Genomic DNA, 17988 nt, shown 5'->3' with positions numbered 1-17988 from the left:
AGTGGATGTTCCCCTCGCCTGGACCAGCAGCCCCTCGGCCTTTTAACCCTTGGGCTCCTTCTCAGGAGATCTGGGTCAGCAAGGATTGAGAGGAAGAGAAAAAGAACACACACGGGCATTCGCTCTCTGTCCCTCTCTCTGGTCCCCCTGGGGCAGTGGAGCTCCTCAAAGCCTCCCAAGTTCCCACTGTGCGATCCTCCTGATTAAGGAATGAGGACAGACACTGAAACCACCTGTCACGTGCTGGTTCCAAGGCTGGACTTCCTTCACCCATGCCAATTAAAACAAAGATCATCTTCCCACAGGAAAAAAAATCCACACGAAACCTCGGTAAAGAAAGCAAGCCCTTAAAGAAGACAGAAGCAGCTTTGTCCCCAGGGTGGGTGGCATGACCGACCAACTGACCGGGAGAACAGGTAGAAGCTATTTCTGCGTTGGGAGGAGGTAGGCTGCTGCTTAACCTCTTCCTTTCCAGAGCTCTGAGAGCCCCCTGGGCATTTTTTTTAACTTTGTGCCCGAAAATCAGCTCTTTCTGCACTCCCCAAAGCTGTCAAGTCTTTGCTCTCCAAACACTCCCTGAGTTGCTCTGCACTGTCCCCTTTGCTGTCGGAGTTGGTAACTGTGACTGTGACTTCAAAAGCCACTGCAAATCTGAACCCTCAGGCCAAGGACGGGGATCTCAACGTTTGAGCAAACATCAAGAAGGAGAGAGAAAGTCTAGTCACTTCCTGCAGCAGCTAGATTTTTTAAGTTCCTCTCCTCATCCTTCTCCCAGGTTCTAAGATCCGCCTGGTTTTGAACAGCAATCCTTTAACCTCAGCCTCTTCAATAGCAAGGATTACAGGTGTGAGCCGTTGGCACCTGCTAGCTCTACTGCACTTTTCAATGGTCTGCTGCCTGGGCTCCAAGGAGATCCTCTTGGAGTTCCTAAGGCAGGGATTTATTATAACAGGAAATGGATTTGTTCTAAGGATCACACAGGTACAAACCCTCGTAGCAGCCCGGATGGTCATGAGTATGTGAATGATGCTGTGGGTCAGCCTGTAGGCCCCAGCACCCATCCCGGTGTGGACTGACACGCCAGCCCTTACGACACAACCCGCCGTGTAGTGATCTCTCTGCATTCCTTCCCCTCTGCTCAGCCAGTCTTGGAATGTGAAACAGAAAGGCCGCTGTGTGAAATCCACCTCCTTCAGCTCATCCCAGGCCAGCCATTTCCCAAGCACGCCATTTCTATGGGGTTCATCAAAGACTTTGGTGGGGTTTTTTTTGTCTTGTTAAGTCCACAAAGAAAAGAAAAAGTATTTTAATGGGCATATGGTGATCAAAGATACTATTCTCTGCTTTAAAAGTTTTTTTTTAAAGTCCTTCCAAGTAAATTCTTTGCAGGGGGAAAAAAAAACACTAAGTCTCCAGGTATCTCTACATTTTTATGGTGTTCAGATCCCAGGGGAGACATGAAGACACGGTCTCCTTTTGTGTCTGTGTTAGAGAAATGCACATGCTTTCCTAATTATGGTTTAGGAGAGTCACATCTTCTAGAACCTTCCAGAGATGGGAGGAACTAAGAAAACTGGAGAGGGGGAACATACAACATGTAACTTTTAGCGGACTCCCAAATACAGACTAGACCTTGACCAAGGTCAGCAGAAGATCCTGCGTGTCACGTTTGACAGTGGTCAAAAAGTCCCGCTCAGGATCCCAGCTCTCGCCCTCCCTGGGCACTGGGCCCTCCCTCCTGCCAACCTGGAGAGCAGCCTCCCTTCCTCTTCTCTTCCTCATCATCGATTTCCCCTCCACAGCTAGGATCTGTCCTCTCCACCTGTCCCTCAGGACACCACCACCACCCCAGAGCTCTTCTCTTTGCCCTCGCTGACCCTCAGGTGCCAGTTACCTGTCAACCCGTCTGTCCCTCTACCTGTTATGGCGCTGGCCCCCTCCACATCTATCTGCATCCCTGGCTTCCGGCTCTGCTCCATCCGGGCCCTCTACTGCCCCTCTGCCCCTGTTCCCCGGCCCTCTACTGCCGCTTCCCGGGCTGATTCCGTTTCATTCTCCCATCTGAGTGTGGGGTGCTTGTGTGTTTCCACTAGGTGAAGGCTTGCCCCAGGGGGAGGTGCCCGGGCTCCCCTTGTTCTAGATGCCACCAGGCACCTCAAGCCTGGGGCCTCCTGCTTCAATCCCAGAGGTGGTGACGGAGCGAGCGCTGGAAGGCATCCAGCGGTCCTAAAAACACTCCAAGACTCAACCACATCACCAGCTGTCAGCCGCAGCATCCCCGCTGGCTGCCCTGACTTCTCTCCCACACTTCAGCCCACAGACCTGGCTGCAGCTCCTACGCGCAGGTCAGCCTCGGGACCTGTTCACTGGCTGTTCCCTACCTGCGCACTCCTCCTCAGCCTTCCCGGCTCGGCTCCCAGGCTGTCTTCCCAGGCCAAGCACACACACAGTAGCAATGCTTTCCATCTCGCACACTCTCCAACTCACCATTGCTCCTGGGCTTTCCAGCCAGCTACCATGCTGTTCTCCCAGCCTCCCTCCATAGCTAGTTTGCTTGCTCGCTACCAGTGCTTGTGTCCCCCACACCAACAGCCAATTAACTAGGTGTGGAGTAAGTGCTTACAGCCACATGTGGCTCACCAAAACCAAACCCTAGGAGTTATTAAGGAGACTGAAAATCAGCAATGTGGGGCTCCTCCTTCATCTCGGCTGGTCACTGCGGCCTCATCAAGAACTTCGAAACGTGGCTAGTGGACTGCCCAACAGAGGATGGAGTCTGGGACCTGGGCTTCCAATAGGCTCCCGGGTGACTGACGGCCAGCCAGGAAGCAGGTCGCAGCCAGCCGGCTACTCTGACAGGGCAGCTCTGCACCTGTCACCACTGACGGACGGTGACCGCCGTCCATCTGCTGAGGCAGAGGTCCCCAGCAGCCGCCAGGCCGTCGCTCGCACCCTAGCCTGTTATGATTTCAGCATATCTGCACACAGCGTTGTCCGCTGCTCAGGTACACTCAACAAGTACTTACTGAGGATCTACCTACACCAGGACCGTGGTTCCATCCTGGACAAATGAAAGACTCGGGAAACTTCCAGTGGACTACTACTTCCTTGGCTGCTCCCGGCTGACCCACCGAGATTTCCTCGGCTCTCAGGGCCCTGCCCAGAGGCGCCACGCCCAGCAGTGGGGTGGAGGCGGGTGCCAGTGCGCCCCCTGGAGGGTCCGTGAGACTATGACTTGCTTTCCCACCCTTCCGCCATCTTGGCTCTGTCTCCAGGTTCCATCTGAAATCAACAACCAGCCTTCACGCCTCTGCGATAATCCACTCATCTGGCCTCCAGCCACAGCCATGCCTTGGGTCAGGATGATGTTATGGCCAATGATGGAGTCTTGTGAGTTTTTAATGGGAGCTGAAAAATTCTAAACCTGGTGATACTGTAGCCATGAAAGCACACATTTGTGGTGATGTTGGCATAAAAAAAAAATCTCACCACACATGTACATGTATGTACATATATGTGTAAGTATTAAATAACAAATATAACAATAAGTTTGGGGCTGGGAAGGTGGCTCGGTGGTAGAGCACTTGCCTTGCATGCATGAGGTCCTGGGTTTGATTCCTCAGCACCCCATAAGCAGGAAAAAAAAGCTGGAAGTGGCACTGTGGCTCAAGTGGTAAAGTGCTAGCCTTGAGCTGAAGAGCTGAGGGACTGTGCCCAGGCCCAGAGTTCAGGCTCCACAACCAGAACCAAAAAACCCCCAGAAAAACCAAAACAATAAGTTTACATCATATTCTCCCTCCCTCTTTCCTCCTTCTCCCCATCCCTCTCTTTCTCTCTTTGTGCTCTCCCTAAGGATTTTGCTCAAGGCTAATACTCTACTACTTGAACCACAGCTCCACTTACAGCTTTCCAAAAAGTCTCATGGACTTTCCTGCCTGGGTTGGCTTCGAACTGTGATCCTCAGATCTCAGCCTCCTGAGTAGCTGGGATTAGAGGCGTGAGCCACCAGTGCCTGGCTTACACTCTACTCTCGTAGTTACTTTATAGCGTACTGCTAGTTGTACCAAGTTTGCAGTAAACAGCATGCTGTCTTATCTGAGCAGTGTCTTATCCATCTAGAGACCATGCCTTTTCTTGTGTCGAGTGACTAAGCCACCCACGCAGGTGTGACATCTCTCAGCACTCACCTCCGTTGTTAGGCATTAAGTGATCGTGAGACATGTACACACTGACTAATAAGACCCACCATGACATGCACAAACAACAACCATGATCACCATCCTGGCCTATCATTCACAAACAACAACCATGATCACCATCCTGGCCTATCACTTAGCATCAAAACCTTTGTAATAATTCATCATGAAACTTGTATTACAAATTTTCCAAATCCTCCAAACATTAAAAATTGTGTAGACCCTGACCCAGACTTAAAGATTTCTCAGCACTCCAATACATCCAGATTCATCTAGCAGGGTCTCCAACGGTTAGCACCTAACTGCAGACTTCAAACCATCAAATTTTACTTTGAATCATTGAGCCTCAGAAACTGCTGGGTTTGCTAGTCTGAAGAATATTGACTACTGTTTGGAGGGGCTCAAAATGAACTGAAACTTTATCTCTTCTGCTGCCAGACAGATTTCTGTCAGCGAAGGCATTAAGGGTAGGTTGTGGAAATGACGTTTTACCACCCAAGCTGCTGCCGGACTGATTTATGTGCAGAAGAGCGTGCAGCTTCACGGTTGGAAGAGCGGTAATGCACTTCTAACCAGCCCACGTAGCACCTCTCGGCTCCTGGACAGAATGAGAGATCTGGGCTACCTCCTCCTTACATCTTTTCTCCCTTCTGCAGAGGCCACCAAGCTTGGAAATCAATGAGCGGCTCAGACTGAGACGAGACAGCCAGAGTCACCGCTGAAAGCCTCCTACTTTTAAGTGCCAGCGTGTGTACCAAACACCCGAATCCTTTTTGTTTTAAGTGCTCAGAGCGCAGGCAGCTAGATGGCCTCAAGCCTTGGACAACTGGTGATAAAGCAAGCCATAATTTCCAGAACCACCTGAAACTCACGCTTCTGCCTCAAGTGGAGGTGTCTTGATTTGTGAAAAACAAATAAGCTTAACTCTATTAAGTGTTTCTCTTGAAACTACCATGGGTGTGAGGGCGCTGAGTGGCTTCCGGGGACATGCAGGGCTCTGGGTGAGTTTCTATGGCATTAACATGTGTTTCCAGGCATTGAAGAACAAGGTAGTTCACGAGATACGTGATTCTTACAGCCAGGTGGGAGGTGGCGATGTAGGGACAATGAATCCTCAAGTCCTGGCAGGTGCCCACCACCTCCTCACGCCTGCAACCGGAAATGTCTGCTGAGAAGTGCTGGAATGGGACACCCACTAACCCCAGCAGGGAGAGAACCTGAGGGAGAGTCCAGCCATGCATTCAGGGAGGCCCTGGTAGGATGTGGACCGGGAGGGCTACAGAGCAGGAGTTCTAACAACGGAAATGCTGTTCTCTTTGTTCTGGAGGCCAGAAGTTCAAGGTCAAATTCAAGGTCTGGTTTGGGGCAGGTCGCCTTTCTTACCAGCACACACCTCTGTACCTAGTTCAAGTTCGTTCTCTGGGTGGGAGTCCCCGGTGCACCTGTGTGCCTTGATTTCTTCCTTTTCTCAGGATATCAGGCAGGCTGGATTTGGGTGAACTCAGTGACTTCATTCTGCGTTGCCACTTTCTTTTAAGACTTAGTCTCCAAATACAGCCACATCTCGAGGCCCTGGAGTTTCAGGATATCTGCTTATGAATTCAAGGGGACACAATTTTATGACAGGGGCCAGGCTGACATTGTACAGAGCCAAGACTCTAAGATTCCAATGACTCCATGGCTCGGCTCAATCCAAGAGCCCGCAGACACCCATCCTCTCAGTCAAACCCGAGGGAGGGGAGAGGGTGACGTGGAGCAGCTGTCTACAAGTGCCTCAGCCTAATCGCTTCTTCAAATTTCTGCAGCTCTGTGGATTTCCCACAAACAGATCTAAAGGGAGACAATCCAAAGGCCTGGAGAGAAACACAAGCAGGACCAGAGCCAGCAAGAGAATTCCATTGAAGAATTCCTTCCAGAAGGTTCAACCCCATCTGGGCCTGAAGGGGCAGGACAGAAAAAGAGCCTTCCAGGGCCCAGGGGAAGGCCAAGAGGAGAGTGGAGAGAACATGTCATTGTAAAGAGAAGGAGGTACAGGGAGAGAGCCAGGTGTGTGTGGGGGGTCTAGGTACTTGCTGGACTCTGGTCCTGCTAAACTCATCAGAGGCTGGAGGAAAGGAACGCTGAAGCGAACCGTATTAGGAATTAGTGTGGTGAGAGCCAGGTATGGCTGGCTCCTGCCAGTCATCCTAGCTACTCAGGAGGCTGAGAGCTGAGGATCGTGATTTCAGGCCAGCCAGGCAGAAAAGTCCATGACATTCCTACTCCCAGTTAACCACCAAAAAGCCCCAAAGTGGAGCTGTGACTCAAAGTCGAGGACTGGCCCTGAGAAAAAAACGAAGCAAAGCAAAGCAAAACAACGCCAACAAGAACAACACAAAAAACAACTCAAGAAGAGTGTAAGGCCCCGAGCTCAAGCCCTAGTACTGGCACAAGAAGAAGAAAAAGGAAAAAAAAGAGAGCAATTAGCAGCGAGGAGGGAACAATCCAAGGGATTCTACACCATACTGCTTGGACAGGCACTCGTGGAAGGTAGGGTGACGTCATGTCCATCAGGACACCCAGATAAGCTGGCCACAGACACATGCTCCCTCCTCCCGCCCCGCCCCTTCCTTGGCTTCCGCTGGAGAGGCAGGCCGTGGGTCGGAGGGGATGAGCTAGCAGCGTGGGTGGCCGGCCTGCTGCAGCCCCTTCCCATGGGGATCACTGTGAAGTGGGCACTGCTAAAAGCCAAGGGCATGTGGCTCACCCCAGCTCCTTGGCGAGGGGAGTGAGATGCACCTGCACCCCCACGGGGGCATTGCTGGAAGTTGATATTTATGTTTGGCAACTGTCGCGTCTAATTCTGGGAGGGCGCTGGTGGACGGCAGCAGTGTACTGTCCATTAAGGTCAAGTTGGGGGTAGGGCACAAATGGATGTCTGACCCTGAGCATCTGCCCAGGAACTTTCTGACGGCCACAGACCACATGAAGTCCAGCTGGCCACGGGCTCTCTCTCTGAAATCCCAAGAGTCCAGTCATTCCCCAGGGTCTCCAGAAGCCTCCTGACAAGGACTGGAGGCCTGGGGATAAACGATCTCATCAAGAAAAGCATTTCAGAGCATTCCACCCATCCTGTCATGGACGCCCATCCTCCCTCCACACACTGTGAACTTTATGTGACACAGCTCAGCCAGTGGCTTACGCATCTTTAGCTACTCAGGAGGCTGAGCTATGAGGATCAGCACAAGCCCCAGCAGCACAACCTGTGAGACTTTTATCTCCACTTATCCATCAAAAAGCCAGACGTGAAGCTGTGGCTCAAGAGGCAGCACGCTAGGCTTGAACAGAAAAACTCAAGAATAGCACCCAGGCCCTGACTTCAAGTCTTGGGACCAGCACACACAATAAACAAACAAATACATGAACAGAGTGCTTTTGCTAGCAACTGACATCCTTGGAAGTTAAATCACAGAAACCTCTGCAGATCTTTTCCAAGGGTCTCCATAGCCCAGGATTCTCGCTGTGTTACAGCATCACCTTAAAGGGCTCTGCCTTAATGGTGGTTTTTTTTCTCCCTTCTCCCCATGTCTGCTAAGCAGCCCAGCCCTAGCGCAGTCCTAGCACAGCCCTGCTGGCCGCTGGCCATGGCAGTGCTAGTCAGCAGATCTGGAGCTGCCACTTTCTGGGAAGTAAAAACATCCAACTCATCTTTCAGACATTTATTCTGGAAAAACAAGCCAGACTGATGGCGTGCCAAAGCCTGGACACCAAGGCCAGAAACAGACTTCAAGCAAAGGACACCTGGGAGCTGAGTCACATTCACTGAGCTGCAGAATGAATGACGCCCCTCCCCTTTGGACCCGCGGTGTGCCACAGGCTCTGGTGACCAGATCACCCGGGAGGTGGCTCCAACCTGCCTACCCACATCACCACATCCACACAACTCGCATTCCTTATTATCCTGGGTAAAAGCCAAAGTAGACATCCCGGGGTTGCTTCTGGGATGATCATGTGCACCCTAACTTTGAGTTGGATAATGTCTCCCCTCTTCTCCACCTTGCTATCTTGCCTTGCAATACTTAAAGGCCGCTCCTCGTTCATTTCCACAGGGTTCCAGCCTAGCCACAATGGTTTGGTCAGTCAGTATATGGCCTTGTTTCTAACCAGTTACTAGCTCTAGTAGTGCAGCAAGCAGTGAATAGCTTTGCGAATGGTTTTCTGCATTTTCCCCAGCAATGCTTTTGCATAACCTCCGAGAAGCATATTTCTGAATCAAAGAATAAATGCATGTGATTTTTTTCTAGATATTTCCATACTTCTCTCCATAGGGTTTTGCACAACCAGACACTTCAGAAGTGTCTCTTGCTGCACAAACTGCCTTCAGATATACTCTGCAATTTCTTCTCTACCCTTAAATGAAATCTTTGACAAAGATTATATGTCCCAAATAGCTTTGTGGAAATGTATTTAGTTGCAGGTGTTACACATACAGTGCTGGATGACATTGATGAAGATGTACTGGACTCATAAATTGATAAATTGAAGCCAGGTGCTGATGGCTCATGCCTGTAATCCCAGCTACTCAGGAGGCTGAGATTTTAAGGATTTTGGGCTCAAAGACAGCCCAGGAAGAAGTCTGAGAGACTCTGATCTCCAATTAACCACCAGAAAGCTTCGCTGAGGCCTGGCTCAAGTGGTAGAGCACCAGCCATGAGCAAAAATAGCTAAGGGGGGCTCAAAGACCTGAATTCAAGTCCTAATACCAGCACAAAGAATTTAAAAACATTTATTTAGCTTTACTTTTTTGTGCTAACTTAGCTTATACACACATTGTCCAACTGTACAAAAATACTTCTTATTTTTTTAAAAACTTCTTTTTTTTTTTTTTTTTTTGGTGTTAATTGGAGGTGAGAGTCTCATGGGCCTCTTGTCCTGGCTGGCTTTGCATCTCAGTTCTGATCTCATGCTCATAGCTCCTGAGTAGCTAGGCTGATAGGTGTGCGCCATCAGTACCAGCTTTCTGTGGTTGTTTTTAACCTCAAACATGATCTCCCTTTGCCCCTAACCATTTTCTCTAGCTCAGTGCCTTACACTTTCCACACACAGCATCGTGACTCAGGGGGCACGCAGGACTGGGCTCTAGCCGGGGGCCGGGGGGGCGGGGGTGGTGGTGTGTGGAAATCTGTGGTAGGATTTCAAAGGACAGTTTGATAACTCTGGTTTTGTGGTTCAAGGGCTGAGGTGATGCTCTGCTTCCCAGGCCGCATCTGCCAGCATTCTGCCAACACCAGCTTAACGTATGCCAACCACGCATGTGTGTCCTCGTTCCCGGTCCCAAGCAAGGACACAACTGAACCATGCACAGAATGGTCTAACCAGGGGTCAGGGACCTTTTATCTGTCATGGGCCATGCAAAAGGATCACTACAGGAAGACAGGCCACAGAAGCTGCCGAGAAGCTTCCTGTGTACCTGACCTGTCAGGTACACAATGATGGAGGGCCTCATACAGCCCACGGCAGGATGCTCCTGACCCACGTCTCCTCCACGCCCCACCTCCACGGTACTCAGACTTTAATTTTCCTTGGCTGTCATCTTTAACTGCTCCCTTTACCCCCTTCCCCAATACACACTTCCTCTGAGTGGTGTAATGTTTGCACACTTTTTTTTTTATAAGTCCTTCATGTTCATAAAACCCAAACCATACTTGTAACAACAGATTATGAGGATCCTCCACTAATGCAGGTGACTCAGACCAGTGCCCCCCACAGACTCATGCTCCAGGCTCACCCCACAGCACCCCGCCCCAGTGTTGAGATAGGCCCTTCTTTACTCCATGCCGTCTCAGGTCAGGTCAGAGAGGCCTCCTCCTGCCCCCAACTCCCTCGCTAAAGGGGCTCGATCTCCCTCTTCCCTCAGCCCTTCCCAGACAGTGCAACTCCAAAGTGCTGTTTGCTTTCTTTACAGTCTGACTTCCTACCAAGGACACAACACCAACTGTGTACACACAGGGACCATCTCTGTGTGGTTAACCGCCCCACACCAGGGCTTAGCAAAGGCTTGACAGTCAGGGCGACCTCAAGGAATGGAAGCATGTTCAGCCCTGATCGAAATCCTTTCTTCTCTTCACCCCCAGCCACCGCACCTGGAAGTGGTGTCCACCTTTCCAAGGGCTCGCAGAGCAGCTGGCAGAAGCCTTCCATGCCAGCAACGAGACAGGGTGGCAGAGATGGTGGAGACCAACAGGTGTGCCCAGGCATGGTGCTTCTCCTGGACCGTCTCCATCCCTGTGTGTGCTCTGGGCGGAGGCTGCCAGGCTGGTTCACGTGCCATGCCCTCCCCAGGATGTCTTGCTCCTGGCCCTGTTCTTGCCATGGGCAGATTCTGCTTTGCTGTGGGACTGTCCTGTACACTGCAGAAGGCTAGGAACAGCCCTGGCTTCACCTGAACACACAGCCTGACTCCCGACACTACCAAGGTTGTTTTCCAAGTGCTGCTTCGGAGAGAGGTGGGGTGGGATGCTGTGCTCAGCAGCAGGCATAAATTCTCTCCCCGCTGCCACTCTCGGTGAGTGCGGATGGAAGAAGGCACTTTCCTCTCGCTTTATGGCCCCTTGGAATGCGGAGGCTGGCCCTGGGCCTCACCCGCTTTCCCTCTTGGACTCCATCTTCCACTTCCCAGTCCTGAGGCTGTGAATTGCTGGGTAAAAGAATATAACAGGCCATACGATCAAAATCTGAATGCATCCAGCCAGCAAGCAGTAACTCAGAAACAAACTCACTACTTCCCCCTCTAATGTGATTGTGTCTACACTAGGAGAACATTTCTTCTTTTGAGAAGTCCAAGAGGGAAAATGTGACCATTGTTATTGAGTAGCAATAGGCAAAGTATCAAATAGTCCTTTTGAGTCAGGAGGGGATGAAGGAGGCACATACTAGCCAATCCCACCATGCCTCACGCGGCTGCTGGGGTCAGGAGAGCTGGCAGAACACATGACACACAGCCTTTCTCACATTCCACCCGCAAGTGTGCATTCACGGCCAGAGACGTCACAGGGTCCAAGACGGACTGCCCACCTGTCTCTCAGGTGTTCTGTTTTCCACAAGGAGCCTGTGTCCTGCCAGGGCTGGGCAGAGGGCAGGGTGAATGGAGGAGGAGGAAGCCCAGGTAGACATCCAGCGTGCCAGAACAAGGCAGAAGTCCCGCTGCTAGTTATAAAAGGGCATTCAGGCCAGGTGCCAGTGGCTTATGCCTGTCATCCTAGCTATTTAGGGAGGCTGAGGTCTGAGGATCACAGTTCAAAGCCAGCCTGGGCAGGAAAGTCCATACACTCTTATCTCCAGTTAACGACCAGAAAACAGGAAGTGGTGCTGTGGCTACAAGTGGTAGAGCATTAGCCTCAAGCGAAAAAGCTCAGGGACAGCGCCCAGGCCCTGAGTTCCAGCCCTACAACTCACACACACACACACACACACACACACACACACACACACAAAAGGTACTCAGGCCAGGTGCTGAAGGCTCCTACCTGTAATCCTAGCTACCCAGGAGGCTGAGTTCTGAGGACTAGGGTTCAAAGTCAGCCTGGGCAGGAAAATCTATGAGACTCATGTTTCCAATGAATCACCCAAATGTGGAAAGTGGTAGAGCATCAGCCTTGAGTGGAAAAAAAGCTAAGCGATAACACTCAGGCCCTGAGTTCGAGCCCCAGTGCTGGTATAACAAATAGATAAATTAAAATTTAACAATAAGTAAAAAGAGACTCATGCTGGCTGGAATCACCCTGTCCTTCTGGGATCTGTGTACACTGTTGTCTGTGTCCAGGATCAAGAGTCCCCAGCCACTGCTTCCAGCCAGGGCAGACCTGCATCCAGCCAGCGAGGCTCCACCAGAATGGTCCAGACACAAGACAAATCCCAAAGCATGCCGTCAGATTCCACAGGGCCAGGGCAACGCGCCCATCAGCTCTGACTCCCTGCCGCAGCCTCAGCCAACCTCCAATCCCCCACCCCTCATTGTCATTATGGCCGTGCTGCAGTCTAACTGTCCCGGACAAATTCCTGTTGAAATTTAATCCCTGTTAGAAGATGGCAGGATCATTAAGATGGAATTAGGGATCTGCAATCAGAAATGGATTAAGCTATGCATGTGATTGAGATGAATAGTGTATGCCAGGCACTGGTGGCTCATGCCTGTAATCCTAAATACTCAGGCAATTGAGAGCCGAGGATCATGGTTCGAAGCTAGCCTGGGCAGGAAAGCCTAATGAGGAAAAAGAAAGAGCCAGAAATGGAGCTGTGGCTCAAGTGGTAGAGTGCCAATGAAAAAGCTAAGGGACAGTGGTCAAGCCTTGAGTACAGGGGCCTGCGCATGCGCACATACTCACTCACTCACACACACACACAATTACTAGGTTAAGGAGTTATCTTGAGAACTGGTCTTCAACAAAAGCCAGTTTGGCGAGGCCTCTGGCCATTGGATGCCTTGGAATTCTGCCAACACCAATCAGAACTACGAGCCAAGGTAAATCTCTACCATTTGCTCACTCTGTGGTATTATGTTCCTCACAACAGAAAACAGACAAGATGTAGCCCCTAGCCTTTCCGTTTCCCTTTGGGTTTTAGCTAGCAGGGCCAGCAACCATTTCTGGAAGAACTGGCAGCTGGCCTAGGAAAACAGGTTAGCTGACCCATCTGTGACCCAGGGAGCCGATCAGGACAGCGGGCGCAGCAGGAGGAAAGCCACAGAGGAACTTCCACATACGAAAGAAGAGTGGTGGGCGATGCCTGCGTCTGCCCACGTGTCCTCCCCAACACAGGTGTTTACCAGCCATAGGCCGTAATAGTACTGATCTGTGAGTGTGCATGACAGGCAGATTTGAGCAGCGGTTCTAGAACAAGAGAGACAGGTCAGAGTTCACACAACCACTCTCAGCTGAGGAAACAAACACGAGCACAGAAAAGCATGGGAAGTCTTCCCCTTCCTTTCCCGTTCCTCCTCCTTTCCTTTCCTCTCTTCGTCTCCCTCCAATGGCATTACCTTGCTACAGGCTCCTGATTAATACAGCCCTAAAACCAAAGCCACCCTTTGCTCACTGCTTCTAATGAACATTACACTTGAACTCCAAATTGAAGTTACTAGTAATTAAAAATGGGAAGGGGTTGGCTAACAAGGAGGATGAATGAGGATGAGTACAGTCAAAAATCAATGGTTTGCAATGAAAAGAGAACCATGAGCCGGGCACCAGTGGCTCACGTCTGTAATCCTAGCTAATCAGGAGGCTGAGATCTGAGGGATCGAGTTAAAGCCAGCCCAGGCAGGAAAGTCTGTGAGACTCTTATGTCCAATAAACCACCAGAAAACCAGAAGTGGCGCTGTAGCTCAAGTGGTAGAGCACTCGCCTTGAGCTGAAGAGCTGAGGGACAGCGCTCAGGCCCAGAGCTCAAGACCCATGACCAAGAAAGAAAGAAAGAAGGAAAGAAAGAAAGAGGGAAAGAAGGAAAGAAAGAAGGAAAGAAAAAAAGAAGGAAAGAAAGAAGGAAGGAAAGAAAAGAGAAGCATGAAAGCTGTTTTGGGGAGGGAGAAGGGAGTGATAAAGGGTAGGATCCAATGGAACAGCTTGTAAACATGTACAGAAGTTTCAACGGCTTCCCTGCTCTGTCCTGCCTAGAGCTCCCTTCATGCTGCCCACGCCCTCTGTGGAAATTCTTTCATTAAAGATATGAGCTGCTTCTTTTCTCCTGGAGGAGCCAGTGGCAAATAAGTGGTGGCTTTAGTTTTTCTTGTCATTTTTCTTCTCTTTTCCTTCCTTTCTCCCTCCCTGCTTCATTCCTTCCTTCATTTCTTTTCTATCATCCTCTGTGTGTGTGTGTGTGTGTGTGTTGGTACTGGGGCTTGAACCCATCGCCTAGGCACTGTACCTGAGCATTTGTGCTCAAAGTTAGTGCTCTACCACTAAAGCCACAGTTCTACTTACACCTTTTTGATGGCTGCTTGGAGATAAGAGTCTCACAGATTTTCCTGACCAAGCTGGCTTTGAACCTAGATCCTTAAATCTTGGCCTCCTGAGTAGCTCGGATTTCAGGCATGGACCACCAGCGTCTGGCCCCAAAGACTTTTTAAAATCCACTCTAGAATATATGGCTGCAGACCTTTCCTGCCTTACAGTTGGGTTTATTGTATTAGCATGAAAGTGTTTTGTAATAATGGAGATTGCTATAATTATAATCACTTTAGAATGCCATTATTATTAATACAGCCAAATTGCATGGCTCTAGCAGATGACGGCTCTGCCACTAGAAAGAAGTCACATAATGGTGTCAGTGTGTAACTCTCTCATCTCCATGCCAACGTGCTGCTGCTGCCCCGCTCCCTCTGCTCCTCGTACTCAGGCTGCTGGGCCTCAGCCCTGGCCTCCTCCTGTGGCTGGCTGGGCAGAACAATGAACCCTGGGCTCTTGATGGAAACACTCAGGCAGTAAGCACACTTCCCACCTGCTGACTCTCCCATAGGAGTGGAGATTTTCAGGGCTCTGGCTCTTTTCAAGCCTGTTGCTCAGTTTCTCTGGAGTGCTTTTCTGGACCCACTAACTTGTTCCTTAAAGACTGCTCTAAGAGAAATGAATGAGGAGGAGGAGGAAAAGGGGGAGGAGGAAAAGGGGGAGGAGGAAAAGGGGGAGGAGGAAAAAGGGGAGGAGGAAAAGGGGGAGGGAGAGCAGGGAGAGTCCAGTTGTGGTCATTCATACATCAACACCCCTGGGATGTAGGACTCAAGGAACTCTGGTGGGAAAGAAACATTTGAAGCCAAAATCAAAGACTAGAAATAGGAGGTATGGGAGGGAAAGAACATGTATGTGTCCAGTGGGTGGAGAACATCGGTTCTGGGGTCCTGGTTGTGGGGTAAGGGGGAAACGGGAGGGGGACGGGAATGAGGGGTATCCATTTTCCTCTGCCTCTGTGCTGCCCTGCAGCCCTGAAAAGGCATTCAATCCTTCCAGGCTTCAGTTTTTGCATCTGTCAAATGTACCGAAGAACCAACCACAGGAGGAGAGGTGGAGGGCAATTCTGAGAGACAAAATATACTTGAACCACATGCCCACCCCACCCCCATGCTCTGTGGGCCACACATGGTGTCCTAAGATACTATGACCATGAACTCCTAAGGGAATAAAAGTCTTGGTTATTTATTCCTTGAATCGACAATTCTGTTTTTCTCTCCACCTAAGTAATTTTTATTTTAGGCTCTGGTGAATCAGCAGGGACTAGAGAATGACTCTGGCTGGAGTTCAAAAGTCACTGCACTGTTAGGTCATGTTCTCACCAACGCCGAAGGTTTACCGTGGCATGCCGAAGGTCTGAGGGGTGGGCTCTGTCACAGAGCAGCTGGTCTGTCCAGCCAGCTTGCCGTCTCATCATCTGGCTGTTTAAAGCAGCCTTCCTTGGAAACAAACTACTGTTTGACAGAGAAATGACCTTAAACGAACTGTTTTCTTGGCTATGGTAAAGATCTGAGCGTAGGTACTCCATGCATTCCTGTTGATTAAATTAATTAGACTTCATCATCCTGAAAGCAAAGGTCGCTGAATTAATTAACAAAGGCAAGCTATTAGTTATAAAAGCTTTTTTTGGAGATTTATTTCCCTCTGCCACGAGGCATCTCTCTCTCTCTCTCCCTCTTTCCTGCAGAAGATGAGCTTCAAGGCTTTCTCCCTATCAGATCTACTTCATCGCAATAGAGAAGACCCTTCTTTCTTTTGGAAAGGTCGAAATCAATGTGAGCCTTTATTTGTACAAGCACAGGTATCCCCAGGGGAGCAGCACTCCAGGCCTGCCCTGAAAAGTTCCCAGCTTCTCCCTCTGGTCTTTGCAGTCTCCTGAAGGGAGCTGGTTCACTCCCCACTCGACCTGCTCTCCCTACTAGCACGTGTGCTCAACGTGGCCCCCAGCTCAGGCACCTGCTCATTTTCCCAGCTGACCCAGGCTGGCATTCCTCTGCTCTCCAGCCAAACCACCCTTGTGGTTGGCTCACGAGGATTCTCCAACAGCCACCAGGGCCAAGGCTTTGAGCAGAATAATACATTTTTGAAGTTTTTTAAAAACAAAAATAAAGCTAATTAACTGCAGAAATTATTCAGCAGTTTTTTTTTAGAGAGATGAGCATGACATGTGTTTTCCTCATGAAGCCTTGAGTAATGACGAGATAGGAAAGTCATGAGTGTGTTCTATTTGCGGCCAATCACAACAGGATGAACACAGAACCACGACGTGGAACAGGAAAGTAAAGGGTCTTCACACAGTGTATCCCAGCCCCGAGAAAATCATCTGACTTCAAAGGGGACGTGGAGAGGGTGAGCGCCACTCCAGGCGCTCCCGCTCGGGTCTCTCTGCCCTCCCCCCTCCCTTTTAGATTACTATGTCTGGAACACACATGGCTGCAAAGTGTTAATAGAACGAACTCTGTCATTGAGAAAAGGAAAGCCGTGGGGTGGCCTTTTATTCTGCGGCGGCTCACCGGGTGCAGGTTTGCCCGGCAGCCTGACGGGGCCGGGGCCTGGCAGGACTCCAGGGGAAGGGGCCCTGGGCCCTGTCCAGTGGAGGAGGCAGGCGGCGGGGGGGGGGGGGGGGGGGGGGGGAGGGGGCAGGCACGGAGGCGAGGTGGGAACGTGGGGGTGACGGCGGGGTGATTCCCTCCCACCCCCGTCTATCAGGATCTCGCTCAAGAACCTAAGTACCCCGAAATCAGGCTGAAGGCGTGTTACTCACGGCGGGGGGCAGCCTCCCTGGGCGCTGGGGGACTCACAAGTTCCCAAACACCGGCGCGCACACCTCTGGGGCGCGCCGGGATAGGGGCCGCCCTCGCGGCGCCCCCCAAACGCGGGTGTCCCCCTTTCCCCGCCCGCTCTGGTCCCGCCGCTCCCGCGGAGGGCTGCTCCGGGGCGTCCTCATGGAGCGCGCAGGTGCAGGAGAGCGCAGGGCGCACGGGGGCGCGGGGCTCCCCGCACCGGGCGCGGAGTTCAGGGCGCACCGGGCGCGGAGCTCAGGGCGCACGGGGGCGCAGGGCGCACGGGGGCGCGGGGCTCCCCGCACCGGGCGCGGGGCTCAGGGCGCACGGGGACGCGGGGCTCCCCGCACCGCGCGCGGGGCGCAGGGCGCACTGGGGCGCGGCGCGCACCCTACTTACCCTCTGCGGCGGCGTCCCGACCCGCATCTCCAGGTAATACCCGCGGCCCGAGTCCCCCTGCAGGTTGTCCACCATGGCCAGGAAGTTGGCGGCGGCGCCGGCGGGCTCCAGGGCGAGCGCCAGGCCGTCCGCGCGGGGCCGGGCGGAGGTCCCGGGGCCGGGCGACGCCGCGGGGCCGGCGGCCGAGGCCACCTGGAGCGGCAGCGTGAAGGGCGCGGGGCCCCGCGCCGGGGCGGCGCGCGGGAGCCACTGGGCCAGCAGCGGCAGCAGCGGCAGCAGCAGCGCCCCGGCCAGCGCGCCCATGCCCGCGGGGGGCCCGGCGCGCGCCCGGCCGGCGCGGGGGCAGGGCTCCGCGGGGTTGCGGGGCTGTGCGGGGCTGCGCTGCGGGCTGGCGGTGCGGCCGGGCGGAGGACGCGGGGCGGAGGAGCGGAGGAGGAGGAGGCGGCGGCGGCACCGCTGGCGCCGCCCCAGTGCTCGCCGCCAAGTTGAGCAAGTTCTGGGCGCCGCCTCCGTGGCGGGCGCGGTCCGCCCCGCCGCCCCCGGTGCCCGCCCCGCAGCCGAGGTCAGGGCCCCGGGGCCGCGCCCCTTCCCCGGGAAACTCGAGCCCCGAATTTCCCGGGAACGCGCCCCGGAGGT

The 17988-nt window shown here is 52.4% G+C and overlaps 1 protein-coding gene across 1 annotated transcript in view; it reads right to left on the bottom strand.

Moving 5' to 3' along the window:
- The window catches only part of Bace2 (beta-secretase 2), a 56994-nt gene extending 39339 nt beyond the window's left edge, over positions 1-17655 (bottom strand). The window contains exon 1 of the mRNA XM_042687327.1: positions 17353-17655. Coding sequence (XP_042543261.1) covers positions 17353-17655 — 303 coding nt within the window. The remainder of the gene's footprint in view (positions 1-17352) is intronic.
- Between the last annotated feature and the right edge of the window lie 333 nt (positions 17656-17988).

This window comes from Dipodomys spectabilis, unplaced genomic scaffold (assembly GCF_019054845.1).
Source record: "Dipodomys spectabilis isolate Male_0828 unplaced genomic scaffold, ASM1905484v1 ptg000107l, whole genome shotgun sequence".
Lineage (NCBI taxonomy): Eukaryota > Metazoa > Chordata > Mammalia > Rodentia > Heteromyidae > Dipodomys > Dipodomys spectabilis.
The sequence above is the reverse complement of the archived record's forward strand: the minus strand, read 5'-3'. Positions and strand labels throughout refer to the sequence as shown.